General features: G+C 41.2%; 1 protein-coding gene across 2 annotated transcripts in view; it reads right to left on the bottom strand.

Annotated features, from left to right (window-relative positions):
- Positions 1-20,575, bottom strand: part of PTCD2 (pentatricopeptide repeat domain 2) — a 35,962-nt gene that overhangs the window by 2,798 nt on the left and 12,589 nt on the right. For both annotated transcript variants that reach the window (XM_036279538.1, XM_036279539.1), the window contains exons 4-8: positions 13,340-13,418; positions 12,853-12,944; positions 10,574-10,687; positions 8,388-8,462; positions 1,927-2,040 (exon numbers count right to left, since the gene is read on the bottom strand). In XM_036279538.1, the coding sequence (XP_036135431.1) occupies positions 1,927-2,040; positions 8,388-8,462; positions 10,574-10,687; positions 12,853-12,944; positions 13,340-13,418 (474 nt within the window). The remainder of the gene's footprint in view (positions 1-1,926; positions 2,041-8,387; positions 8,463-10,573; positions 10,688-12,852; positions 12,945-13,339; positions 13,419-20,575) is intronic.

Raw genomic sequence — 20,575 nt, 5'->3', positions numbered from 1 at the left:
GAAAAATATCCTCAGGTGAGGAATAAAAAAAAAAAATCATCAATTCTCTTCAATATTCCTCTAGTGGCACAACATCACCTTGCTCCACACCTACGACGTTGTTAATAACCGTGGCGCAAACACTAAAGAGAGCATTTGTAAGTGCAGAGCTCACAGTGAGACTCCACAGGCCATCTCACAGACATGGAGAACTAGCTCCAAAGCCACCTGGGTGATATGGCTCGGTTCACTTCACAACCAGCAGCTCTCTGAGAGTCTCACGACAGCCAGGGGATGCACTGAACTAGAGGGTGAGCTTTCTAAGTAAACCGATCTCACAGGCTTTGGGGAAAAACTTTGCAGATCAAAACAATCAGTATTTTTCTATGTGCAGTTTGTGTGGATGCGCCAGTCATACAGCTGGACAAGACCCCAGTGGCCCGGATCTACAGGCGGACTGGTTCGGAGGTGTCAAGACTGCACACATGCACACGACTGTGCCCTCGGAAACCTGTCTACATTTCCAGTGGCCCTACTTTGCTAACATATTCCAAAGGATTTGGGTGGGTCACCACCTACACAGAATTAAGAACTCAAACAGAAAGACGCTCTAACTCTAATCTTATCCAGTTAGTTTCTGTTCCCTTTAACAGCAGGAAGGCCTTGGGTGGAAGTGAGAGGAACAGGACTGAGGGGCAGCAGGGAGGCGGCGGGAACAGCAGCCCCCTGCCCTCCCTCTACTGCCACCCCACCATCTCAGAGGCCGGCTGGGGCCAGGGCTGAAAAAGGCAAGGGAAGGAGGGCGAAGGGCAGGGAGGGAGGACCAACCCACAGGCCCCTTCATTATCAGAACAACAATAGTGGTATCATCACTAACAATATGATCATTGCCGATAAGTTACACTTTCTTTACAGTTCTTTTTTCCCCGTAGGCTCTATACAAGCAACATACAAACTGCTGAATTTCAAATGACTTGTGGTAATTCCTCTTTGTGTGCTTGAGCCATCAATGTGACACATGGATTCGTTTCATTTTGCTTTCAATTTTCAGAAATTGCTTCTTTCTCCTCATTTTTATTTAATTGTGTTTTAGAATCTCACAAAGCATTTATTTGGTTCCATTAGTTGATTTAGTTAGGAGCTAAAACAACAATTCTAATGCTAGAAGCTTTAATATGGTTTAATATCTGGACGCTGAGTCTTCCTAGACACATGGTATTGTGTTTTAATTTGTTTAAAGAGGGGAGATTTCTTTTTAAGATGATGAGAGGTACTATAGCTTACTGTTTGCTGATGGGAGTAATCCACGGAGAAAGGGATAGTGACAATGCCCAGAAGAGGACGAGACACTTCTGGACTGATGCCCTGGAGCAGGTCAGGGGGAGCACGGCTCGGGAGGGGAGCGGAGCGGACAGGGAGAGCAGCAAGAAGGCTGTCGACGGCAGCATTTCTCTGCTGAGTCCTGTTTCCTCATAAAACAGGGAGCAAGGTTATAAACTAACAGTGAAGAGTGGGGAGAAAGGAAAAAGAAAGAGGGCCAGGACCCATGGAAAAAGGTGTGCAGAAAGAATGATCTAAAGGGAAAAAGGTTTCCCAGCATTTTGAAGGATATACTCTGTTTGAAGGAAAAAAATCTTCACACACAGAGAAATCTCACAACAGGAACAATAAAGAAGTTGCCCTATGTGACATCTCTCTGAGGAGGTGGCATTTTTTTTTTTTTTTTTTAGAGAGAGAGAGAAACATCGATCAGTTGCCTGCTGCATGCTCCCACCAGGGATCAAGCCCAAAACCTAGGCATGTGCCCTGACCAGGAATTGGACCAGCAACCCTTTGATGCATGGATGACATCCACCCCACTGAGCCACACCAGCCAGGGCAAGGAGGTGGCCTTTTTAAAGAGTGCCCTTCACCTTTAAATGATTTCTGCAGCAAACACATACTCACCACTTCTTCTGAGAACTTAAGTTTTTTCACAAATTTTGATACATTCCCCTCTGTGGCATCCTTTAGTATCTCTATCAGGGTTTTTGACATATTTGACTGGATATGGATCATCAACTGAATAAAAAGAAGACAAGCAAAAATGAGACTGAGCCAGTATTCAATATTAAGAAATGTACCTTAGAGAAGCCTACATTTATAGGCATCTACCCTGTTTCCATGCTATTTCCTAATTCATTTGCTTGCACAAGAAGTTAAAAAAAAAAATGCTTCAAATGCATGTCTGCCAGCCAAAAGTTGTTTTCCAGTGGCAAATCCAAATACCACAACTGCAAGACTTGCTTAAGGATAAAAATGGAGAGAACAGGGATTTGGGGCTGTATTTCCAGCACTGGCGATTATTAGCTATGTGACTCTGGCCCGTACTTATTCTCTCTTTCTATTTCTTCATTTGTAACATGAGGGAAACAAGTTTACATCTCACATTTTGAGTTACTGAGAACATTAACTAAAATACTAGCACAAAGAAGGTAACTCAATTAACATTACCATCAGTTTCTTCCTCCCTATTGCCTCGAGATTCAGAGGCTCTGACAATCAATCTCATAAGGTTGGCTCTAGGGTAAATAATACCCTTACCTTTTTTATTTATGCATTATTTTGGTTGAGAAATTCCAGGCACAAAGGTTGTTGCAGGTAACAGTGGAAACTGGTTAAAGTCCTAGTGAGGCACTTCTATTTACACTGTTGCCACTAAGAAACTTTCCAAACTGGGGACTGCCCCTGGCTTTCAAAATGATGTTACTACCTTCCACCAGACAGAAACAACACAAGGAAAAAGAATGCTTGCCCCCTCACCCCCCTCGACCATCACCAATGTGCATTAGTACAACTGGAAAAATACATAAGAGTTTAAATGAGAAAAACTCAGAATTTACCAACTGTTAACCATTGTTTGTAATTTCATGTATTATTTTCCAAATATGTTAATTTTCCCCAAAATTTGATTCTGCTCTTTGTCAATTATTATACAAAGAACATTTTCTTATAGCATTAACAAGAAATTTTAGAAAAAGAGAAAACAGCCCTGGCCGGTTTGGCTCAGCGGTTAGAGCATCAGCCTGCGGTCCGGAGAGACCCAGGTTCGGTTCCCGCTAAGGGCATGTACCTCGGTTGCAGTTTGTCCCCGGCCCTGGTTGGTTGTGCGGGTGGCAGCCACTCGATGTGTCCCTTTCACGTCGATGTTTCTCTCTCTCTCTCTCCCTCCCACTCTATCTGTACAAAAAGTGGAAAAGTGTCCTCGGGTGAGGATTAAAAAAAAAAAAAAAAAAAAGAGAAAACATCTTTTATAATGAGTATGCATGCATAGCAACCCACTATGTAAATAAAACAGTGCATCAAATAAATTAATGTCATGCTTTATGACATTAATAAATGTGCATGCATTTTAAAAAATAAATTTAGCCCTGGCCAGTTTGGCTCAGCGATTAGAGTGTCGGCCTGCAGACCAGTGAGTCCTGGGTTCGGTTCCGCTAAGGGCAGTTTGTCCCCGGCCCTGGTTGGGGTCATGTGGGTGGCAACCACTCAATGTGTCTCTCTCACATCACTGTTTCTCTCTCTCTCTTCCTCTCTCTCTTCCTCTCTCTCTCCCTCCCACTCTATCTGAAGATAAGTGCAAAAATGTCCTCAGGTGAGGATAAAAATAAAATAATAATAATAAATAAATTTAGTTTCTTAGCCTTAATTCCCAGAAATGAAATGACAAAGGCAAAAGGTATAAACATTTTTAAGGCTCTTGATTCTTAGGAAAGGTAGTTTTTTTGGAAAAGATATTACTTTTAAATACCAAACCAGTGAAGTTCTCTCAATAGTCCATTTCTAACATTTTATGTTTCTTGAGCAATTGATTAGAACAGAATGAAATGATCCCAAGAAGACTAAATCCCAAGGCTCTGATCTAAGTTCAGTGTTCTAAAGCACAGGAAAATCACGAGCACACTCTTTGTTGGGACACAACCCTCCATGGGTCTCTCACATTTGAGCAGAAGTACTGACAGCCTTTATTCCAAACCGTCTTCTCAAGGGTGTTTGTATAACCAACACACAATTGGGAAGAAAGACACAGTGTCTTATCCAGAACAAAGAACAGGGATGCTTACTGCCCATTTTAAGAGATTTGGGTCCCCAAATGCAGGGTTCCTCTCTTAAAATGTAAGCCACTGTGTATGCAAAAGGCATAGAGACCTTTTCATGCCATCTTATGGGAATTGAGGCTCAGGAACCTGACGCAAAATGCGAATACTCTGGCTACTGCTATCGCTGTGAGTAATATACTGTCCTTCACCTCCTGATGTCTTATACACGCTACCAGCATCCACAAAATTGTAGCAGACTAACTCCTTATTTTGGAAGTGGGGTAAAATCTCCACTCTTAATAGTTCTTAACACCATTGTTAATAAAAACCGAATTTGGTTGGCAGGGGACTGTCCTGTTGAGGTCAAGGACAAGTCTCCTTTTGTTAAATGTAACATCTCCAGTGCCTGCACCTAGCAGGCCCTCAACAATAATGAACGAGAAGGGGAGCACAGCAATTTTCAAGGATAAGCCTCCTGGACCTCCATGCTAGAAACTACTAATGATGTGCTCCTGGAAGATTTCAACTTTTCTTCGTAAGTTTTCCCAATTTCTCTCCTTGCCTCCAGCAACTATCTCTGATTCAGTAGGGATTTCAAGGGCAAGGTTCAATACCTAATGAATATACTGATGAAGGAAAATATAGATGAGGCAGTTACTGATGAAAGGCAAAGAGAAAATTTAAAGCTAGAAGCTTGTCTCAAACTGAAGTCTCAGGGTGCAATTAAGAAAAGCTAAATCAGGGCACAGCACATTGCTTTAATCTTACAGATGTCAAACAAAAGGCTAGGAAAATTGAATTAGCAAGGAGCAGGGGGAATTTTGGTAAGAAAAACTATTAAAAGAACACATACTTCCTTCGCTCTGATTTTCTGAGGCTTCAGGAAATGCTGACAACTCATAGGATATCTTTGACCACAAAAGAAGCCCTAAACATGCCAGAAAGTTGCATTTGTTTTTTCTTTTCAAGTTTGCTCTATTTGAAGTAGAGTATCATAGTGTGGTAGAGACTACTAGTTTTCTAAACAATATGCATTCATCCTTCTGTTTTTGATAACAGAACTCTCTACTTTAAGGGAAAAAAAATGTTATTTATTGACTTTAGAGAGAGAGGAAGGGAGAGGGAGAGAGAGAGAGAAAAACATCAATGAGAGAGAACATCGATTGGCTGCCTCCTGCACGCCCCCCACTGGGATCAGGCCCACAACCTGGGCATGTGCCTTGACCAGGAATTGAACCAGCAAACTCTTGGTGCAGGGGTTGACGCTCAACCACTGAGCTATCCCGGCCGGGGGGAACTCTCTAATTTTAATGGATGTTATCATGTACGAAATCAAAGGCTCTATTTCTCAGGTTTCTTTGCAACTATGTGAAGTTGTGGGATTAAGTTTGGGCCAACATGTAAATACTAGTTGTTGGTTGAAACAATTGGGAAAGCATCCTTAAAAGATGCTAACTTCTTTGTCCTTTCCGTTCTCTCTACTTCTTGATGGAATAGCAATACAATGGATGGAAGTCATGTGCTTGGGAGGGTGGTATGGAACAACAAAAAGGCTGGATCCCTGAGGATATCATAGAATATCACACCGGACCTAGACTGACCACCTCCGGAGAAAGAGAAAGCCTCTTAATTTGTACAGACTCTGGAGTCTACATTGCTCCTACCCACAAGCAATTCTTAACTTATATACACAGATGCTGCCACAGAGGGATTTATGAGAAATGAGTCCTGTCTTCTTTCCTACCTGTGTAGCCTAAGAGACTTTAGTGAGTAGTAGAAAAGGGCTTTAAAACATTCACCTGTGTCAATAAATAAATGATAAAAGCAGTAAAATTAACCACTTGTCAATTCCCTTGCAAGGTAATTCAATTCCAGAATGAATCTCCATTTGGAGACATGCCAGATTTCTACAGAAATGGTTAGAAATAAAATAGAATCAGTAGAAAGTTACCCTGCATTGGTCTCTGATACTTTCAGACATATTTGAAAGTAGAAATTAATCCTTTGATATTGAACAGCATGGCTAAAGAGGGGCCATAATTCTTCTGAGATTGATGGGTTTAAATTTAGACTACAAGGACAGAGTCAACATGCATGTGCTTCCATGGGATCATCTGCTAAATTAGAGCAATATATAACACATATTAGCTGGGAAAATGGAAAACTACACCCTCTAGGTATATTGGCAGCAGAAGCAATTTCAATGAAAATTGAGGGGGGAATAACTGGGTAAATGCAAATTCCGACTGGCAGCAGAAAAAGATTTTAGTATAATGCATTATTTTTTAAGTAGATCAGGAAAAAACATAATTTATTCCTGCTAATACAGACTGAACAGACTCTCCATTCAGCCTACCTGTCAGGTTTCCATTTCCTAAAAATTAACAAATTGCCCGTAAGGATTCCAAGTAGATGACTCGGCCTTGGAGAAGCGAGGGCCCACTACATCATTTTATTAAAAACCTGTTCTAACAACAGAGACCCAGAATCTGAAAGATTATGAAACCTCAGAATGGAACCATCTCTTTTTCATCATACCTGAGGAAGATGAAATAGGCTATACTGAAATACGAGAAATTCAGATTGGACGTTTGGAAGAATTTCCTAAGTGAGAATTTTTAAACAATAAAACTATCTTTAAATTTCCTGACAACAGATAATCCTGTGACCCAATTCATGGAAAGGAGGATTCCTGTTCAAGATCAGCTCCAGGTTCCCCGTACGGTCCTTGCCTGAATCATGCCCAACCACCACATTTATCAGCTTCCTTTCCTTTCCTTTCCTTCCCAGCTGCCGTTCCATGGTGAGCGCACTGCCCACCATGCTCTGGATTTCCCCTCCCACTGAGAGTGGACAGATTCACTCTCAGCAGGCTCATGTTTTACTTCCACCAGAGCACTTTCTCATTTCTTAAAAAAAAAAAAAAAAATCATTACTACATTCTCAAAGCACTGTGAGAGACAGCTAAGGGTTGAACTAGACAAAAAATCTAAATTCAAGGGCATGGAATGTGTGCACTATAACAGATTCGATTTCTGACACCCGGTCCTATGGTCTTCCCATTACTCAGGAGGAGCAGCTAGTCCCAGGCCTGGAGAAGAGACACAGCACTCATCTCTGTAGGTCTGCAGTGGTGGCAAACTCTGGGCTTTGCAGTCAAACAGATCTGTTGGTGTTAAAACCCAACTGTGCTATTTAATTAACTGCAAAACTTGAGTGATTTACTTACCCTTTTAATCTTCATTTTCACATCTATAACATGGAGACCCATTGTTCTGACAGGGTTGTATAAAGTGAGCCAACAAATATAAAGTACCTAGCATGGTATCTTACCTAAATTATATTAAAATCCCATCAATCTCACTCCCACCAATGTCTCACCACTAATCCTTACTGATGCCCAAAATCTCACATCAGCTCTAATAGTCCGTCCACATCAATGCCCCTCACCACACTCTCCTGTATTTCTCTCCTATGGTGCTACGAGTCACTTGGAATGCTAGCGATTCTTTTTCTGTCCAATCATGGCCTGAGTGCATCTGCGGGCCACTCTCCCTCTCTGAGAAGCAGTCATACGTGGGACCCCAGAGCTATCCATATCCAGTAGGAAGCAGAGAAGATAAAAGGCATATGGCATCTGCTGGAAGACGAGGCTTTCTAGTCTATTTGGCTTACTGGTATTGCTGGCTCAAATGACCTGAACTTTTGGACTCAAGACCTTTGCCACCTTAGTCTCCCAGACCTGCTTGAGCCTATGAGCTTTTCAGGCTGACCCACCCACTCTGACCTGCAGTTACTGCTTAGGCTCCCAGTCCTGGCACAAGAAGAGGGAGGTGACCCTCTGCTCACTGGGGCAGATGGGCTGGGGCAGGCTGGCAGCATAAGAATGAAAATAGTTGACATTGAGGGAGCACTTACCATGTCAGGCACTATTTTACACAGGGTAGATATACTGATACCATGAGTTAGTTACATGGATGGGATGCAATTAGCACACAGGTTTCTCTCAAGTCTTGGTCAAGACACTGGAGGGTCTATCTACCTTCTCTCTACATCTATGGCCTTCTGTAGTCACACGTTATACCTACCATTTAGCCATGTCTTATACCTGAACATATCTACATTTCCCACCTATTACCAAACTCCGGGAAGCACAGGGTGTGCTGACTCCTCTCACAGGGACTATACTGAAACTTTCACACAGAGCTCAATAGTTGAATAAACTGAATGAAGCTACTGGGACATCAAAACTCATTATACACAGACAAAAACCTCTAGACATCACTTTAGTACATCCAGCCTCTCTTTAAACCATAAGAAGTCACTTACACTTAAATTAATGCAGAGTATGCTTTCTGGATTCATGATTTGAGAAAAAATGGATGTAGCTTTTTCCACATGGTTCTAGAAAAAAGAAAAACAAGTCATACCCTAAGTCATATGAACATTACTCTGCTATCATAAAGATCATTTGAAGATGTCAAGATATTCCTATTTGTGGTACACCAGGGTTTTGAGGTCCACAAAGAAAAACAGTTTTTTGGTAATCAAGAATTAACATTCTATAAAATGTGTCTTATAGTGCCATGTTATTAAATGCTTTAACACCTGGCCTAAGATCCAGTTTTTAAGAGGGAGGTATAAAGTTTACATTTCCCATTCTCCCACTGCAGTGAGCTGAAAAAGAAAAAAAACAAAAACACCCATCTCTGATAATCTTTGACATAATTAGCACACAGGAAACCTCAAACCACAGAGGAGGTGAAAACACTGGAGATGGAGCACAGGCTAGTTCTGGAGAAAGCAGTGAGAGACCACTGCTGCCTATCTCAGAAAGAACCCACAAAGCAGTCCTCAAAGATGAGGGGCACAGCCTGAAATACAAAACCTAAATTCCTGCTTACAATGATGGTAACAGAGTTTAAGACCAGTAATGAGTTCTCTGGATCCTTTTGGTGGCAAAGGTGAAGCTAATCAAGGATTCACGTATATAAGCCATATTTGCAGGAAGCAGTATGTCACTATGGCAGCAGCAGAGACTTTTTACTGAAAACCAATTTCTTTTTTTTTTAATCCTCACCCAAGGACATTTTTCCATTTTTTTTGTTCAGGTAGAGTGGGAGGGAGAGAGAGGAACAGAGAGAGAGAGAGAGAAACATCGATGCGAAAGGAACACATCGAGTGGCTGCCACCCGCACAACCGACCAGGGCCGGGGACAAACTGCAACCGAGGTACATGCCCTTAGCGGAAACCGAACCCGGGTCTCTCAGGACCGCAGGCCGACGCTCTAACCGCTGAGCCAAACCGGCCAGGGCCTGAAAACCAATTTCATGTTTATTCCCAATGGCCAGGGAGAATAAAGCCTGTGCATATTTGTAGAGCAAATTAGTTCACATTTTCTTAAAAGGCTTTGGAACAGAACCTCTTGGGAGGAGCTCTTCAAGAGAGGAGTGTTCCAAGCCCTGGCTGGTTTGGCTGGTTAGTGTCGGCCTGCAGACCAAAGGGTCCCAGGTTTCATTCCAACCAAGGGCACGTACCTCAGTTGCAGTTCGTCCCCAACCCCTCTGGGGCCGTGTAGGTGGCAACCAATCGATGTGTCTCTCTCATGTCGATGTTTCTCTCTCTCTCTCACCCTCTCTTCCTCCCACTCTGTCTGAAGATAAATGTAAAAATATCCTCGGGTAAGGATTTAAAAAAATTGTATTTTGCCTGGCCGGTTTGGCTCAGCAGTTGAAGCATCGGCCTGCGGACCAGAGAGACCTGAGTTTGGTTCCCACTAAGGGCACGTACCTCAGTTGTAGTTTGTCCCCGGCCCTGGTTGGGGTCATATGGGTGGCAACCATTCGATGTCTCTCTCTCATCGATGTTTCTCTCTCTCTTCCTCCCTCTCTACCTTCTGCTCTATCTGAAGATAAAGGCAAAAGTGTCCTTGGGTGAGGATAAAAAGAAAAAAGAGAGGGGTGTTCCAGGGTTCCAGTTTTAATGTTCTTCTGAGGTGTGAGACAGGGAGGTCCTGTCTTCTCTCTGGGGTTCAGCTGCTCCCATTAGTCCAGTGAAAGGGGGAGGCTAAAAGATCACTCAAGTCTCTTCCTGATAAGACTATTTGGGTCTGATTATGAACTATATGATGGACTCCAATTCTACAATGGATTCACTGTGGGAGTCCTCAGTACCTGAGGTGAATTCAGCTTTGGAGGGCATTAAACAGGTCACTTAAAATTTTCATTTTAATTACTTGAGAAATTTCTCTCAGAGGGCAGTTTCCCTCACCGAGTCTCCACGAGATCTCAGCCAGCCCCTTCTGAATAGCAGTGCCTGTTATGTTCCGAACTGTAAATGGAAACACTCTTTGGAGGCACAGGTAGAGAGGTTGCCATGGCACCAAACGCATCGGTCTCTTTATGGAGACATTTTCTTTGTGATACAGCCAGAAGGGAAAATAAATAAAAACAAGAAATGAAAGTGGTAATGTCCTGCCCATTCCCAATCCACTTTGTGCACCCCGAAGCCTTACCTGATTCAGAGCTAGTGCCACAGCAAAACAGGACGCTCTCCTGGAGAGGATGTCTCCTTTGATTAGGGCTTCCTCCCTTAATGTAGTACAGACTTTAAAAGACTCAGGGCTATTCTGGAAGGAGATGGGATTGTTCAATAAATAAATATCATGAAGCTTTAAGTTGAATAAATGATTAACATTGCTCAGTATTTCAGATTTCCTTTTGCAAGAATTTCCCAGAGCCTATTTCAAGCTCATTAAATGATTAAGAAGCATATACAGACTATTTGCAATTAGACCAGGTTATCTATATACTAGCAGCTCAAATCCAAACTATCTAAACTAACTTTATTTTTAAAGCTCTATGTCAATTTCTGACTTGGGGCAGTTTCACCAGCAAATATACCGGTCGCTTTGTACCTGGGTAGATGGGTTTCTAGACATGATTTCCATAATGTAACAGAATAAAGATTCTGCCTGCTACTGTATTACACAATAAAGCTCAGCAACACAGGGAAACTTCTCTTGAGGGGATTTCCAATCTGAAAATATCCACATATGTCAAATATCTGCAAACATGAACACTAATTTGAAGACTAATCATGAGAGAATCCCAGAAAACAGAAAACTTAAAAAGAAAAAAACCCTCCAAGAACATGAGTGATGCACAAGCATGCAGACAGCAATGGTAAAGCCGAGTCCTGTCCTTGGTTCATGCTGTAGGTAGACTACGGCTATGAGAGCAGTATCAGCTTTGACCTCTGTGTTTCCGTCATCACACGACTCATGACTCAAATCCTAAAGTCAGAGCTGAGTTGGAACTTGGAACAGCTGACCAGCTCAACTTTTCACCTCCAGATTCCACTGAGTGAAACAAGTTACTCCTAGATACACTACAGGGGAGAAAAGTCCTCTGGCCCTAAGTGGTAGAATTCAATTCTCTCCACTTCGGTACACACTCAGGGAGGCCTCTCTAAGTAGGTCAGAAAACTGGGTATCACAATGCTGAATAGCCGATGCTCCTGTTGTGAGCTTTGCTGGCGTCTTTCACACAACGGTGTGATTGGAGAGGAGCACTTAACAATGCAGGGGTCAGCCAACTATGACGCTCAGGCCAAACCCAGCCCAAGGCTAACATGGTTTTTACCCTTTTAAAAGTTTGTAAAAACACAAAGAATATGTGGCCTAAAATATTTATTATATGTCCTTTTACAGAAAAAGTTTTCTGACCCCTGAATCCAAGTCCCTCACTTCACAAATGAGGAAAGTGGCCAGTTTAAAGCCAGTGAATGCTAAAGTTGTGACTAGACTCCAACTTTCCCAATTTCCACATTAGTTTTTTTTTTTTTTTTTTCCACTGTAACTTCTACTGTCCCTTATTTGGGAAAATTGGCACTGCTACACTTTTCATGGAAGTTTTTCAATTGCCCATGTTCTTCTACTTGCTTGGTGTTCCTTTGGTTTCAGCATTAAAAGGTTTTGTTACGTTTCCAGAGTTTAAACGGCATGAATGACTAGAGTCATGCATGGAATCTTAGTCACTGTACTATTTCAGTTATCATTCATTCATTCATTAAGTAATGAAGAAGCAGTTGCTTTGTGTAAGAAACCATCCTCATACAGTAATGACATTGGGACTTATAAGTCACACTCTCCTCCAAGATTTCATTTCAGTGTCATGAATTTTTAGTAAAGACTGACTGTGTACCAGGCACTGTGTCAGGTGCCGGCCTACCAAGAGGCCCCACGAGGCTTGCACTCTAATGGGGAGGATGAAACGTGCATCTACTTGGCATGACATCAGGCAGTGTCACAAGTGCCATTTGCATGACACTAACAGAGGACCATCCAGGTATGTCATAGAAGATTCCAACTTATGTGATTCCAGACAAATTCACAGATGAGGACAAAGTAGCCCTTGAGTTTGCCAATGAAGGATGTAAGGTTTCCATGGGAGAGGGCCCCAGGGAAGACTGGTCTAGTCGAGTCCAGCATGAGCCTGGTAGAAAGACCACCCAAAAGCAGAGCTCGAACCCAGCATACCGACTCTAGTTCTCACCATCTATACAATTGCCAGAGATGGGCAAAAGACAATAAAATTACTTTTCCCATAATAAAACTGTCTGACATGGCTAAATTGAATTTTCTAAAAACAAACACATTTAAAATGGAAATATCTGCACCAGATGGAAAGCAGACGTCTGAGGAACTAAATTTTATTGTAGAGAAAAACAAAACAAAACACTCTTTCAAACACTATCCACAATGCTCTAAAGATTCACAGGAGATAGTCTTACCAGTTTGTAGCAAATCGCAAAAGCAAGGACATAGGTATCTTTGCTGAACTTTACATCTTGGTTTTTCATCTCGATCAATACTTCCAAAGCATCTGCCAAAAGTCAGGAGTGGGCCAGCACTATTAAATGCAGCCAAGTGAATTCAGTCCTCTACTATCAATCCCCAGAGTTCTAATCAGCACCATTTACTAAAAAGTGTATTTAGCACAAAAAAAGCCTTTTATCAAAGTTAGTAATTAACCAAATTTCAAATAACAATCAGGTCATACAGGAAGAACTAATATTTAAAAACCTGTTATAATTTCACCATAAGTAAAATCTGTGGTGTTTACTTTAAGGCATGATATTTGATGCAATAATGTTTTCCCACTTAAAAAATGAGGTCTCCCCAATTCAGGCACTCATCAGGAATGTAAGGGGCATTTCTTAACTGCTTTCCCAGCAGAGAGAACAGAATTTTTCAGCAAACATGAATTGTAATACTTACTTTTATATTTGCCTTTGATAAATAACATGTCCATCAAAATATTGAATGATGTAGAATCTGAGAAGAAACCTCGTAAATGCTAATGAAGAAAAACAATATAGTTTGGTTAAAAGTTAAAACTATTAAGGGACTATCCTTATACTGCATTGTATCTGTCCAGGACTTATTTTTGTGCACACCTTATTCAGTGGGCCTCCTGAATTCTCTAATAAGTCTCTGATATACCAAGAATTTCTTTTTTTTTTTAAATTTAAATGCTGCCCACTCTCTTGGGTGTGTCATGCCTTTGGCAATGGGTACACCAAATGGTACAGCAAGAGATCTCTGGATTTCAGAGATATGGTGAAAAGCATCTTCATGAAATGTGGTTCTGCCATGCTTAGGAGAAAAGAAACAAGATAATTAATCCTGGTGGGGGTGGTCCTGGGACCTGGGTGGCAGCATATTAACATGAAATGGCAGCTAGAAGCATAGCTGAGGACTAAGGCAGGAAAGTCTGAAGTAATTATAATCTTCTTTTGCAAACAAATAATACAGAGTTGATTGTTTACTTTTTTTTTTTTTTTATCCTCACCCAAGGACATTTTTTCATTTTTTATTCAGATAGAGCGGGAAGGAGAGAGAGGAAGAGAGAGAAACATCGATATGAAAGGGACACATCGAGTGGTTGCCTCCCACACGACCCAACCAGGGCCGGGGACAAACTGCAGCCAAGGCACATGCCCTTAGCGGAACCGAGCCCGGGTCTCTCTGGACCACAGGCTAACGCTCTAACCGCTGAGCCAAACTGGCCAGGGCTGATTGTTTACTTTTTGAAATCATTAACTTTAAAAATCATTATGATTATTATTTAGTGAATAATAGTTCCCTAAAACATTTTTTAAATGTTATCGCCCTGGCCGGTTTGGCTCAGCGGTTAGAGCGTCAGCCTGTGGTCCAGAGAGACCCGGGGTTGGTTCCCACTGAGGGCGCGTGCCTCGGTTGCAGTTTGTCCCCGGCCCTGGTTGGGTCGTGCGGGTAGCAACCACTCCATGTGTCCCTTTCACCTCGATGTTTCTCTCTCCCTCTTCCTCTCTCTCCCTCCCACTCTGTCTGAACAGAAAATGAAAAAATGTCCTCGGGTGAGGATAAAAAAAAAAAAATGTTATCGACATTTTTTCCTCAACATTTTGAATGCCGTGATATTCAAATATGCCAATGAATGCCTTGCTCAAGTTTGTTCTTTTTTGAGAGCTTGCTGTGCAGTCCCTGTTCTAGATGCTGAGAGAAAAAAAAGATAAATAACACACAGACCCTGTCCTGAACTTTAGTGGGACTTATCACCTAGTAGAGCTTAAATTCTGGCAGGGGGGACAATGAACAACTGAACAAAACAAGTGAAAAACATAAAAATATAATTTTAAGTATCATTAAGAGCCATGAAGAACACTGGAACAGGGCAGAGGGGCAGAGAAGATGACGGGAGGTGGTCAGGGAAGGCTCTCTAAGAGACCTCAGAGCTGTAAAGGAAAAAAGCTCAGTGATGCCGGTGTAGGGATTTCCACTCTGCGGCCATAGGCTTGGCATGTCTGAGAAAGAACAAAATCCAGAGTGGAGTGAGCAAGGGCAAGTGACAGGAGATGAGATACCATAAAGTGCCCTCTAGGTAATGATTAAGGATCTGAGTTCTACTCTACGTGTGATGAGAAGCCATAAGAACAGCCCTTTCCATAGAAAAATACTGCAAGCCACAAGTGCAAGCCATGTATGTGATTCTAAATCTTTAAGTAGCCTCATTTAAAAAAGTATAAAATGAAAGAGAAAATGGCAGCAGAGTGAATGGAAGCTACACAGACCGTCTCCCAGGACCAAATTGGAATTACAACTAAAATAAAGACAAGTCATCTGGAAAATCCAACTGAAGAGCAGCTGGAGAGAACCCTTGTAAACAGGGATGTAAACAGGACCCAAAAATGAGACTGGTAGGAGCTGTGGAGGTGTGAGAGGGCTGGCTGGGTGCCCATAGGCAGCAGCTGAGGGCTGTCTTAGCTGTGAGCAGTTTCCTGAGACGTCGGGGCTTAAAACCCCAAGCTGACTCCCCAGCACAGAGTGGCAGGACAGGAATAGGAGCCCATATAATACCTGGCTGAGAAAATCACCAGAGCAGAGGTTTTGTCCAACAGGGAGAAGCGCAGGGAATTCTGGCACTGCCCTGAAGGGCTAGTGCACTAAATTACAGCTACAGCCACTCACTTTAGACAAACAGAGGGAGGGCAGATGACTGGAGCTATGTGAGGAGAGTCGGGGGTTCATGGCACTGGGGAGAGAGCTGGGAAGGCCATCAGGAGCTCAATGCTGAGTCATTCCCCAACAAGAGAGTAGCCATCTTCCTCCAGAAACCCCTTCCCATCAGAGTGGCTTTAACCCTGGGGAGACGCAACTGCCCCTCCCTTGGGAATTTAACACCATCCGTCCTCGAGAGGCTCATTAACAGTCAGAGACTACTTGCCAGCCAGTAGGTAGAGAAAAGCCTTTGAAAGCTTTGAGCTTTGGACCTGGTTTTCAGTGTTGGAGGTCATGGCTCTGGGGACTGAAGCTGTGAAGGCTGAGGTCCCTGTGCTGAGCCATTAACCCACACTGCAGAAACCATTTTCTTCTCAAAGCAACATTAGCCCAGGGAAAGCAATTGCCCCACCTGCTGGAAATCCTCTTACCCTGTCCACCTGTGGGATTTTTCATTTAGCAGAGGGCTACAACCTGAGGCTCATTAAGTAACTGACACTAATAGCCTGCAGGCAAAAGCTCTATGATAATTGAATCTTTGCTTGGGCTGCAACTCTACCCAGGAAAGTAAGACTCCACATTGGTATTTAGTGCGGTCCCTTCCATACTCATCCACACCCAGCTGAAGGAGCCATAATTAGCAGAACACTGACACTCACAGGTAAAATTTGGCAGGTTCCAAATCATGCTGACACGGCCAAAATGGTGAAACAAAGAAACAAATTCCAAATGAAAGAACAAGAGAACTCTACAAAAGAAGGGATAAATGAAATGGAGTTAAGCAAGTTATTAAAGGTAGAGTTCAAAGTAATGATTATGAAGAAGCTTAACAACATGAATAAGGACACAGAAACAATTAAAATCAACCAATTAGAAATAAAAATAAAAATAAAAAAACACCAAGTGAAAATAAAGAATGACATAGCAGAAATAAAGAACACATTGGAAGGAATAATCAGCAGAGTAGAGGAAGCCAAGGATCAGATCACTGAATTAGAAGACAACGTAGAAAAAAATCACCCAATCAGAGAACCAAAAGGAAATAACAAATAAAAACAAGTTTAAGAGAGCTGTGGGACAATATGAAATGTAACAACATCCACATCATAGGAGTACCAGAAGAAGAAAATGAGCAAGGGTTAGAGAATATATTTGAAGAAATAGTAGCAGAAAACTTCCCTAACTCAGTGAAGAAAAAAGGCATAGAAGTTCAGGAAGTATCAAGAGCCCCAAGTAAGAAGAACCCAAAGAGGCCCACACCTAGACACATCATAATTAAAATGCCAAAAATTAAAGACAAAGAGAGAATTTTAAAGGCAACAGGAGAAAAGCAACAGGTTACCTACAAAGGAGCCCCTTAAGGCTATCAGCTGATTTCTCAACTAAAGCACTACAGGCCAGAAGGGAATGGCATGAAGTATTCAAGGTAATGAAAAACAAGAATCTGAATCCAAGACTATTCTATCCAGCAAGGCTATCATTCAAAAAAGAAGGTAAAATAAAGAGCTTCCAAGAACAAAAAATAAAAAAATAAACACACACACACACAAAAAAAAAAACAACAAAAAAAGGCTAAGGGAATATATTAGTACCAAACCAGCACTCCAAGAAATGTTATAAGGAATGCTCTAATAAGCAGAAGAAATAGAGAGAGAAACATACCCATAATAAATTAAAATGGCAATAAATAAGTACATATAAATTATAACCTTAACTGTAAATGGATTAAATGCTCCAATCAAATACACAGAGTAGCTAAATGGATAGGAAAGCATGACTTATATATATGTTGTTTTGTGTACAAGAGACCCACCTCACAACAATAAACTCACACAGGTTGAAAGTGAAGAGATGGAAAAATTTTTTCCAAGCAAATGGAAATGAAAATGAAGCTGGGGTAGCAATACTCCTAATCTGATAAAATAGACTTCAAAGTGCAGGTCATACCTAGAGACAAAGAAGGCCACTACATAATATTGAAAGGATCCATCCAACAAGAGAATATAACCTTGGTAAACATATATGCACCCAATATAGAAGCATCAAAATACATTATAACCTTCTAGAGGACTTCAAAGGAGAAATTGACAGCAATACAATCATAGCAGGGGTCTTCAACACCCTGCTGACATCACTGGATAGATCCTCTAGACAGAAAATTAACAAGGAAACAAAGACTCTAAATGATGCACTAGATCAAATGGATTTAATAGAGATCTACAGAGAATTACACCCCAAAACTTCATAATTCATATTCTTCTCAAATGCACATGAAAAATTCTCAAAGATAGATCACATGTTAGGACACAAACTAAGTCTCTGTAAGTTCAAGAAGACTGAAATCATATCAAGCATCTTCTCAGATCACAATGGCATGAAACTAAAAATTATAATAAAAATGCTCAAAAACATTAAACACACGAAGGCTAAATAGCATGTCATTAAACAATTAATAGATTTACCAAGGAAATCAAGGAAGAAATTTAAAACTTCCTGGAAATCAATGAAAATGAACACACAACAACATAAAATCTATGGGAGACAGCAAAAGCAGTCCAGAAAGGGAAGTTCATAGCACTACAGGCTTACCTCAAGAAACAAGATATATTTCTAATAGACTATCAAACCCTACAACTTAAAGAACAAGTAAGAAAACAAAAAGAAAAACCCAGAGCAAGTAGAAGGAAAGAAATAGTAAAGATCAAAGCAAAAATAAACGACATAGAGACTAAAAAAACAATTCAAAAGATCAATGAAACAAAGAGCTGGTTCTTTGAAAAGGTAAACAAGATTGATGAACCGTTAGCCAGACTCACCAAGAAACAAAGAGAGAGGACCTAAATAAACAAAATCAGAAACACAAGAGAAGAAGCAACAACTGACTCGACAGAAATACACAGGATTGTTAAAAATACTATGAACAATTATATGCCAACAAATTGCGTAACCTAGGCAAAATGTAAAAATTCCCAGAATCACAGTCTCCCAAAACTGAACTAGGAAGAAACAGATAACTTGAACAGATCAATAACAACTAAGGAAATTGAAGACGTAGTCAATAAACTCCTAGCAAACTAAAGCCTAGGTCTAGATGGCTGTACAGGGGAATTTTACCAAACATTCAAAGAAGAACTAACACCCATTCTTCTTACACTATTCCAAAATATTCAAGAAGAAGGAAGACTTCCAAGCTCTTTTTATGAGGCCAGCATAATCCTAATTCCAAAACCAGATTAAGATACTACAAAGAGCCCTGGCCGGTTTGGCTCAGCGGTTAGAGTGTCCGCCTGCAGCCCGGAGAGGCCCGGGTTCGGTTCCCGCTAAGGCATGTACCTCGGTTGCAGTTTGTCCCCGACCCTGGTTGGTCGTGCAGGTGGCAGCCACTCGATGTGTCCCTTTCACATCGATGTTTCCCTCTCTCTCTCTTACTCTCTCTCCCTCCCACTCTGTCTGTACAAAAAATGGAAAAATGTCCTCGGATGAGGATTAAAAAAAAAAAAAAGATACTACAAAGAAAGAAAACTACAGGCCAATACCCCTGATGAACATAGATGCCAAAATCCTCAGCAAAATATTAGCAAATAGGATCCAGCAATACATTAAAAAAAAGTATTCACCATGACAAAGTGGGATTCATCCCAGGGAGGCTGGTACAATATTTGCCCATCAATAAACGTAATACACCACATAAACAAAATGAAAGATAAAAACCATATGACCGTATCAGAGACACTGAAAAAGCATTTGACAAAATCTAGCACGCATTTCTGATAAAAGCTCTCAACAAAGTGGAAATAGAAGAATCACATCTCACCATGATAAAGGCCATATATGAAAAACCTACAGCTAACATCATATTCAATGAGCAAAAAGTAAAGGCATTTCCCTTAAGAATAGGAAGAAGATAGAGATGACCACTCTTACCACTCTTATTTAACATAGTACTGGAAGTCTTAGCCACAGCAATTAGACAAGAAGAAAAAATAAAAGGGATCCAAATTGGAAAGGAGGAAGTGAAACTGTCATTATTCACAGATGACATGATATTGCACATAGAAAACCCTAAAGACTCCATCAAAAATCTACTAGATTTAGCCCTGGCCAGTTTGGCTCAGCAGTTAGAGCATCAGCCCGGGTTTGGTTCCTGCTAAGGGCACATACCTTGGTTGCAGTTTGTCCCCAGCCCCGGTTGGGGTCATGTGGGTGGCAACCACCCAATGTGTCTCTCTCACATCGATGTTTCTCTCTCTTCCTCCCTCTCTCCCTCTCATTCTATCTGAAGATAAATGAAAAAATGTCCTCTGGTGAGAATTTTAAAAATCTACTAGCTTTAATACACAAATTTGGCAAAGTAGCAGGATACAAAATTAACATCCAGAAATCGATGCCATTCTTATACACCAGTAATGAACACTCAGAAAGGGAAAGTAAAAAAATAATCCCATTTACCACTGCAACAAAAAGTAATAATAAATTACCTAGGAATAAACTTAACCAAGGAGGTAAAAGACCTCTTCTCTGAAAACCCCAGAACATTAAAAAAAGAAACAAAGGAAGATATTAAAAAGTAGAAACGTTCCCATGCTCATGGATTGAAAAAATCAACATCATTAAAATGTCCATACTACCCAAAGCAATCTACAGATTCAGTGCAATCCCTATTAAAGTACCAATGCCATATTTCACAGGTCTAGAACAAATACTCCAAAAGTTTATATGGAACCATAAAAGATCCCACCTGGCCACAGCAATCTTGAAAAAGAAGAACAAAGAGTGAAAGATCACAATACCAGATATCAAATTATACTACAAAGCCACTGTAATCAAAACAGCCTGGTACTGGCAGAAGAACAGACATATAGAGCAACGGAATAGAACAGAGAACCCAGAAATTGATCCAAGACAGTATGCACAATTAACATCCAACAAAGGAGGCAAGAGCATACAATGGAAAAAAGACAATCTCTTCAAAAA

Source organism: Molossus molossus, unplaced genomic scaffold, assembly GCF_014108415.1.
Source record: "Molossus molossus isolate mMolMol1 unplaced genomic scaffold, mMolMol1.p scaffold_m16_p_3, whole genome shotgun sequence".
NCBI lineage: Eukaryota > Metazoa > Chordata > Mammalia > Chiroptera > Molossidae > Molossus > Molossus molossus.
The sequence above is the reverse complement of the archived record's forward strand: the minus strand, read 5'-3'. Positions and strand labels throughout refer to the sequence as shown.